At 40.2% G+C, this 8,935-nt stretch overlaps 1 protein-coding gene across 1 annotated transcript in view; it reads right to left on the reverse strand.

The window, feature by feature from the left end:
- plxdc2b (plexin domain containing 2b) overlaps nt 1–7,456 on the reverse strand; it is a 78,737-nt gene extending 71,281 nt beyond the window's left edge. The window contains exon 1 of the mRNA XM_014013324.1: nt 6,876–7,456. Coding sequence (XP_013868778.1) covers nt 6,876–6,969 — 94 coding nt within the window. The 5' untranslated portion in view covers nt 6,970–7,456. The remainder of the gene's footprint in view (nt 1–6,875) is intronic.
- Nucleotides 7,457–8,935: the final 1,479 nt, after the last annotated feature.

An 8,935-nucleotide genomic window follows, 5' to 3' on the forward strand; every position in this document is an offset into this window, starting at 1 on the left:
AGAAAACGATTAATCGATTATTAAATTAGTCATCGATTATTTTAATAATCGATTAGTTGTCGAATAATCGATTAATTGGTGCAGCCCTAATGCTGATACTTAAACATGTATAAATGATGCATAATACTTTACTACAGCCTTTATAACTTATGTCAGTATAAGCTGATATACTGTATATAGTGGCAGCACGATGGCTCAGTGGTTAGCACYGATGCCTCACAGCAAGAAGGGTTTGATCMCTGRTTTGGACCTGGGGTCTTTCTGTGCGGAGTTTGCATGGTCTCTTCATGCTTGCGTGGGTTTTCTCTGGGTACTTCAGTTTCCCCAACCCCCAAAAACATATACAATAGGTTGCCTTCAGGCCCAGGTCATCTGCGATCAACAGGACTTGCCTGATTAAATGAMGGTAAATAAAATAAATAGTGTATACTGAAATTAGTGGTAGAATGTTATCATAGGGAGCGGCAGAAAGTACAGCACTAATAGGCTCTCAACCAATTACTGTGAACCTGGCAGAATGAACATGACCTGCCTATAAATAGGGGGTGTGTCCTTTTTGTGTGCAGCATGCAGAGCGTCAGGATGTGAGTGAAAAATTCAGAAGGTGTGCATTTCTGACTGAAATCCAATATTTTGTGCATCCATTTATCAATTTGCTACATGTTGGATTCATGGYAATGTGTGTTTGAAGATAWAACCGAAAAAAGCATGAAAATGACCCCCTGCAGTAGGTGGCAACCCCATCGTTCAAGACCTCTATGTTAAAGTCAAAATGTGATTTTTGCATAATTTTCYGCTTCTTCTGTGCTTTAACAAGAATATTTCTACTTCTTCAGTGAAAAATATGACTTTAACACTAATTAACGAATGATACTTTACTGATCCCAAACAGAAATTACAGAAGTGAATGGGATAAATCTTGTGCCAGCAGGAATTGAATTTGAATTGGTCAGATTGAATCTGAATGTGCATAATTTGAAATTGAATGCATTGGTTTGAAAATAAATTTCACTAAATTGAAACAGAATTTAATGATTTGAAACGGAATTTAAAGTTTTGAATTTGAATTAATTTGCTTTGAAACTGTATTTTGGTTCATTAAAAATTCAGTTTGTCTACTTTCACTTTCAGTTCAAAAATTCTGATTTTTGYGTCACATCCTGGTCCTTGAGACAGCCAGCCAGAGTAATCAAACACAGATGCACGTTTCACTTTGGTGAAGTTTCCCTCCTGTAATGTTATAGAATTTATGCAAGTCACCGTAAAAGTGACAAAAACAGTTATTTTATTGCATTGATTAATTTTACCTTTAGAAAATGTTACATTTAAATCACATCATGGATCAGTCAGCAGCGGAATCTGATCAATATGTGATCCACGAGTTGATGTTAATGTAACATTTTCTACATATAGGTAAAATTAATCACTGCAATAAAGTAACTTTGTCTGTTTTTGTCACTTTTACTGTGGATTGCATCAACTCTGTTACATGAAGGGAAACTTCACCAAAGTGAAATGTAAATYTGTGGATCTGTTTGATTACTCTGGCTGGCTTTCTCAAGGACCAGGATGTGTGAAACAAAAATCTGAATTTTAGAACTGAAACTGAATTATAGATCTGAAAGTGAAAGTAGTCAAACTGAAATTTTAATCAACTAAAATACAGTTTCAAAGCAAATTAATTCAAATTCAGAACTTTAAATTCTGTTTCAATTTAGTGAAATWCATTTTCAAAGCAATGCATTCAATTTCAAATTATGCACATTCAGATTCAATCTGAGCAATTCAAATTCAACTCCGGCTGGCACAAGATTTATCCCACAGTAGTGACCCACAATGGTGGAAAAAGTGTATTTAATGGTTTAATTTTCTTCCTTGGAAGTTGAACACAGTTGTTGATTGTCATCCTTSTACATTGTCAAAACAAAGCAGGTAAACTAAAGTACCAGTTAGCCCTCAAACAACAAAAAAATGCCCTTTTGTCACTAATGTTGATTCTGTGTGTATTTCAAAATTTGTCAAAATTGAACATAAGATTAGCCTGGTAAAAACCAGCCCCTTGTTCTTCCCTKTGCTTCCWACAGAGGGTCTGAACTCTCKGCTATAGAGAAGCRATTCTTGCTGGAGGCGTGGCCTCTGCTGAAGTTTAAAATGATTGGATTGGTTGGCTGCAACGTATGTGTGCGCCAGCTCCATTGTGAAAGAGGCTAAGCTAAGAAGCTAACCGGAAACTGCATGCGTTGCACAACCCTACTGAGGAGAGAAGTACCGAACCGAACAACATGGCTGTAAATGATGCTGCAGGCTTTGTCGGACAATTTTAATTTCATTCAGAAGCCTTACCAACACAGACTGGCTTCATTCACTTCCTCCACTGCCATTGCTACACTATAAGCAGACACTGCACAGAAAATTGATGTTGTCATTCAAAACACCTCCTTCTGTTTGCCGATTGGCTCAGGTAAAATTCTTAAGAAATCCTTGTCTATGGGAGAAATCCCAGACAGAGCAGTGATGGGAAACTAGAATTGAGCGGAACTGCWTAGGAAGGCAAGGGCCAGGCTGATTTAAGATAGTTAAGAAATAAAACTGCACTTCTGTTTTTTTTTTCCTCACAGAAAGATTTGTTAGGTTGTTGACCAACCAGGTGTGGAGTTTGAACAGGCCCATAATTCAACTGCTGAACAAGCCTTCCTCTTTCTCCTCCTTGTGTATTTAGACACAGCTCTTATCAGCATGGAAACATACAACACAGGGTTAAGTTAAACTTGTAAAACAGGATCATTTTAGCTTTGATTTACCTACTGCAAACACATTAAAAATCCAGGCAGTGTGCAGAAGATGCTATCATATATTACCCATGTTGTTTTCMTGATGAAACCTGAGTAATGTTCTCCTGGACTGCAAATATCAAATAATCAAGGAAACTCAAAGTGTCTTATCCTTCACCTTTTCTTACATTCAGTCAAACTTCCCCCTCCAAGCAAAAAACATAAAGAAGACATCTCCCACCTAAATCAAAACCATTTAYGCTTTCCACTGCTCAGCGGGTGTTCTCGTCTGGTATTTCTGATGCAGCAGCGTCAACAAGAGGAGCAGATAACAGCCTGACTGTGGTCTTTTGGCAGCTTTGCAATCATCTGTGCAGAGGAGGCTGTTTGTTTTGAGTGGAAAATGCTTGTCAGCTTTTACTGAACCACTAACTTCAACATCCGTGTTGCTTTAAACTATCAAAAGCCTTRTTCCCCTGACATCTTCAAAGCATTCTGACAAGTTTTGGACATAACATTGCTGTTTTGATTTACCAAATCAAATGTCGGAGGAAAAGCAAAAGAAAAAAAATGCCAGAGGGATTACAAGAACTCAAAGATGTGACAACTCAGGCAGAGCTCTGCAACAGTTAGACGAGAAGAAAAGCCTACAGAGGAGCTAACTGTGCTTGCTTCATTAACTAGTGGCCTCTTTGCTCTTTGTCTCTAGGCCTATTGAACTCAACGTGGTGCTTCAGGCCCCTCAGACTGCAGGCTGAGATTCTTCTTGGACTAAAAGAGGCGGGGAGCGGCGCGGCGAGGGCCGAGCATGACTAATGCAGGAACCTGGTGATGCTGTTGCATGCTGGTGAAGAGGGGGCGATATGGCAYGGCCCGCTGCTGCTGCATACAGAGCAGCACAATAACCTTAGTCGCCGTCGCCCCTCCCTGTCTGTCACACCCTCCCTCCCTCTCCATACCACCCCACCACACCCCCTCATTCATTCATGGCAGATCTTTTCAGCAGGTCATTTAGAGGGCCAATAAGGACGCTAACTYATTCTGCCGCTAAGAAATGTGCAGTGTCAGAAAAAGGGAGATGGGGAGGAGGAATGGTGGGGGTGGGATTCCAAGAGGGCTTACGGTCTCTTCAATAAAGGAGGCTGCTGTTTTGAATCTGTGGAGAATTTATTCCGCCAAACCATGAAAAGAGAAAAAGTGAGACATGAGGCAGCATGTCTTGTACGCCTTTTTTTTTGTCTAATTATTGCAGAAATGGAACCAGAAACGAACTGAACAAAACAATCAGCATTTCCCAGAACCAGCGGTAATAAAAGGARCTCGTTCTCCAAGACGAAACGTAGCTGATGTCAAAGCAGTGACATAGAAAAAGGAAGCGGCTCAAATGAGCCATTTTTGAAAGTGCCAGTCCTCATACCTTTTYATGAGAAAGTTAAACCAGGACAGGAAAAACATATTTTTATATGAGGGTTTCATTTTTCTATTTCAAATTTGAACATTCAAGTTTGATCATTTAAATTTAGGAAAAAACTCCAACTTTTGCCTTGAGTGAGCTGGAACTCTGTCTGCAAGTGGTTCTGCTGAGCGTCGCGGGCCGACTGTGGTTCCTGAACTTTGCTGGCGAGATGGAATTGATCTTGGAGAAGCTGTGAGCTCGGCTCGGTGGAATTGTCCACACTATTTATCCGATTGGATTTGCCACATTGAGATGTACCAGCGGACATTAAGRCAGATGGAAAATTCTTATTGTCTGTCTGACCCAAAACCATTTCTTCTGTTCCCAAACAACTGATTACAGATTCGGCTCTCCTCACCCACGCTGACCTTGAGGCTGTGGACCTAATTTCTCAGGGGGTGGTTGGCTCCTCCCCCATCTCTACCCCCCCTCACTCAGTCTAATCTGATCTCCTGAAGGTCAACCTGGAGCTGCACAGAATGAACAATTCAACACCAATATTCTGAACGAATGGCTGAACTACRRGTTTTTCTTTTGGGAGGCTAGGTTCTTCTGACTATTTCCTCTAAACTCACTTACTCCTCTGGCTAATAAATGTGTTCTTGCCTGTAGAGTTTTTTATGTAAACACCATAGTGTATCATATTTAGTTTATATAATGTGATGTTTTGTTATTTTTCCTCATCTAACCTTCTGTAGTATTTTGTTTTTTTCTTTTAAAAAAAAGGTAGCACGACCCCTGCTGGCTGCTGCATGACCTGATCACCTGTTCCCCCATGTTTTTGTCATGTGTGTGTCTTCTTAAATGTAATTTCATTGTGCTCCATACAATGACAACAAACACTGGGGTGTTAAAGAAGCTATTATTGTTAAGTTTTGCTATAAATCAGATAGCTATGTATGTATAAGTAAAATCAGAAGGTTCACAACATATTCTTTTTAGTTTAAGGTTATATAGATGCAAATGTGACAAGCAACCAGTAATAATRGTCTTTGAGCTCAGTAGCTCAGTGCAATGCAATTATTTCCCCAAGATAAAGYCAGCACAGTCATGTCATGTAAGTCATTAGAGCCCTCATTATAGATCCATATTTGCCTGCAGAACCCACTCCYCATGTGGCTGAGCATGTGTTTGTATGACTGCAGAGGGGACTGCTGGCAGGGTGATAGATGAGGAGCAGTGAGTCTGGAGCTGGAGACATCCACACCTCTGCAGCCTATGAGCAGCCCACAACCCTCCTTTAAAACTGCTCAACTCACATGATTGATAGATAAGATAGATAAATGAAAAGAATTCCACCAACACCCGCAGTCTTCACACATTACCAACCTTCAAGACAAACTTTAAAAAAATCAGACCACATCGCTAAATGAGCCAAAAAACTCTCATGCACTCCCACTTATTCCCACAGTTCGTTCCAGCAGACAGTGGAGCATCTCTTTTTCCATCCAGCGGGAAGCACGAAAAGCAAATTGCTCCCCCCTCAAAATTAAATAAATAAATAAATAAAAAATCAGCCACAGTTTTATGAGAGCGCCACTGCTGAGAGTGAGCAGAACAAAGCTGCACACTGCACACTTCAAACAAGGATGCAGGATGTTGTGTAATCTCGCCCAGATGTTCTCTACAGCTCATCTAAGTAATAAATGCAAGAAAGTCAAATTAATTCTTCAACWACCTCACATCTGAGGCTGGACTATTTTTCTACTGAACCCCCCTGYKGGGACTTGCTGGTAAGTGGAATAGTCAGTTGTGCCCTATTAATGACAGCCTATAAGAGACAGCTGCTCCTACTACAGGACAGGTAACATTGGTCCAACAAACTACTGTCCTACTTAACTCTGTCACACATTCAATTTCTTTTAAACGGATCCTGTAATTTCTWAAGCCAGCTTTAATTTCTTCCACCGAGACAAAAACACTTGCACACGAGTGTGTGGAATCTCCTGTACAAAATAAAAACCATTCCTGCAGCTCTGAGGCCTGCACTCGCACACATGAGTCTAATTTACAGTCACTGTCAGCAGATGAGGATTCCTCCAACCACTATCTGATATGTAGAGGGGGTGGAAGAGTCTCTGCCAGCAGCAAAAACATGAGAAACAAGCGGCTGTATGAGCTGAGTCCATGCTGGCATGAACTCATCACTCCATCTCTCTGATGAAGACCAAGATTTGAGATTAGAAGACTTCTGGTGCCTTTCAATTTCATTCTTTAATGTTAAAAAAGGAAAAGAAATATGAAACACAAAAGAATATTAAATGGGCATCAAAGGAAACACCTGAAGGAGCACTTTTTTGTGAAAATTGCAGTCAGATGTATCACATTTACAGGTGTCAAAGGTCACAAATGGAAGAGATTTGGTAAAGGCTGTGTTCTACTGTGTTCATCCCAGTTCAGTGTTTTCCAATTAGCAGTACTGGTTGTTAAAGTATGATAATGAGGAGAAAACAGTCTTTGATCTAGATACAGAGAGGTTTGTAGGTCATTTCCTAAAAATACGAGAATTGCTTCAGGGAGGTTTGTTTAGTGTTTTCCTTCTTGCCCACATGCTGACTGATGCCTTTTGTAGCCAGATTGAAGCAAAACAAATTGACACTTTTTATAGCTAAAATCATTAAAGATCCAAACAGTCTGGAGGCACTCACCGTCACCGGCCGGGATCTCCGCGTCCACACTCCACACAAACAGCAAACACAAAACAACTCCAACCAGCAGGTCGAACGTCTTCACCGCGGCCATATCCAAGTTTAGATCGGTCCCCTCCACACGCACCGAATCCCGCAGGTTTTTCAGAGTCCTTATGTCTCCAGCACCGCGCTCCGCTTCTTCCMCGGGAGAGGAACTCCGTCCGGAACTCTCCAACCGCTCCTGCTGCTTTTTTTTAAAAAATCGAGAGCTTGGCTGCGTTGCACCGACTGGACTGGACTGARCTGAGCTGAGCTGCTGTRTTTTTGTCTCCAGCGTGCGCCTCTGTCCGCGCGCTGCTGCACGAGCGGCACGACGCGCCTCCGAGCGGAACCCAAGCGGAAATCAGGAGGAGGAAGAGTTCTCTGCGTAAAGGCGCATCTCAGCTCCACGAGTCTGCGCTTCTCAGTCCACGCTCTGATCCGAGCTGAGGAAAGAAGGTGAAGCCGCTCCTGCAGAGAGGACGGTGCGCTTCCACCGTCATCAGTTCCTCTGAGCCAATGGCTTTGTTGTGTGCAGAGCAAACTCACACAGCTGCAAGGGCCACGCTTTGATTATTATAATGAAGCGCTATCACAAGCAGATTTAAATGATTGTGAGGGGGAAGGTTTATTTTATCTGAAAGAGTTTAGATTTTTTTGTTTAAGAGATGYTCTCTTTTGTAGTTTTGCTTCAGAGTTTTGTTTATACTTTACATTTAGTTTTCTTGTTTGTTTGTTTTTTAATAAGTAAAGACATTACACACAGTCAGAGCAGTCAGGTGGCAGGACACTGAGAGCGCCCTCCTCAGGTAATGAACATATTTTAGAAAATCATGAACAACTGGAGACCTTTCTCTGATTATTTTTTCTTAATATTTAGCTATTTTTTACCTTCTGAAAAAATTCCTTTACATGTTTTTTATTAGTAAAATCTGAGACCTTAATTATTACTTCATAGTTCAAAACATGCACTCTTCAGTTCTCCAAACTGCATTTATAGGAGAACCAAAGGTTTTTAAATTAACTTTTAGTCAAAATTCTTTTACTGATGTTTTGTTTTTCACTTTAATGGAAACCTGTTTTTTAAGAACTTTAAATCAAATTGACAAGTTCAGACATAAGGATTCCCACTTGAGAGTTTGTTTTGTGCCTATATGCGAAAGCTATTTACAACCATAAAATTGTGTTAATTTACAAAAAACAGTATGTTTTTCTGCCTAAACCCAGTCAAGCCATTAACTTTGTAATAAAAAAGTCTTTAAAACAAACAAAACTTCACCAGAACATATCACAAAGATAACATTTATTAGATACACTTTTGAAGGACACATATACTGTATGTCTCGGTGCCGCCAGTTGTTCTTTATGAACTTGGAAATGTCTTTTGCTTTACTTTACTTTTTTTCTGCTTCTTCTTAGTTACTGAGCTGGCACTCAGTTTGCACAGGAAGAAGAACTTGGGCCACATGCTTGTTCCAATTAAGAAATTCCCTGTGGGAATTCAGAAGCTTCATTATGGGGAAAAATGAAGAAGTAAAGTCTTGCATAAAGGGCTTCTGTTGGGGTTGGTACATGGTAATAGTTTTAAGTAAAGTTTCCAGGACAAAAAAAAAAATGTAACAGATTTTCAGACTTTTAGAGGAAATCGTTTGTGAATGCAGGCGAGGCCCCTAAAATAAATTAAAATTTAGGCATTATTTACATATAAAAAATGTTTATGGTAACTAACTGTTTTATCTGTATTAAACTGGAAGTGTTGCAGACGACAMAAATTAAAGAAAAGAATAATCAAGTGTTTTTAGAGATCATTTTTATGACAGTAAGACTCAGACTTTTGCTGACACTGACGATTGTTGGATTCTCTTCTTCATATGAAATCTCTCAGCTTGACTTAAACAGATCCCATCATATGTAGGCTGAACAAACATGAATAATCTCCATTCAAATGCTGAATACACGGCTTTAGGGAGGTTTTCCCTCATGAAGATTATYGCAGACGCATGCAGTCAGGCCATAAAACACTTCTCAGGCAGATGCAG

Source organism: Austrofundulus limnaeus, unplaced genomic scaffold (genome assembly GCF_001266775.1).
Source record: "Austrofundulus limnaeus strain Quisiro unplaced genomic scaffold, Austrofundulus_limnaeus-1.0 Scaffold100, whole genome shotgun sequence".
Taxonomy (NCBI): Eukaryota; Metazoa; Chordata; class Actinopteri; order Cyprinodontiformes; family Rivulidae; genus Austrofundulus; species Austrofundulus limnaeus.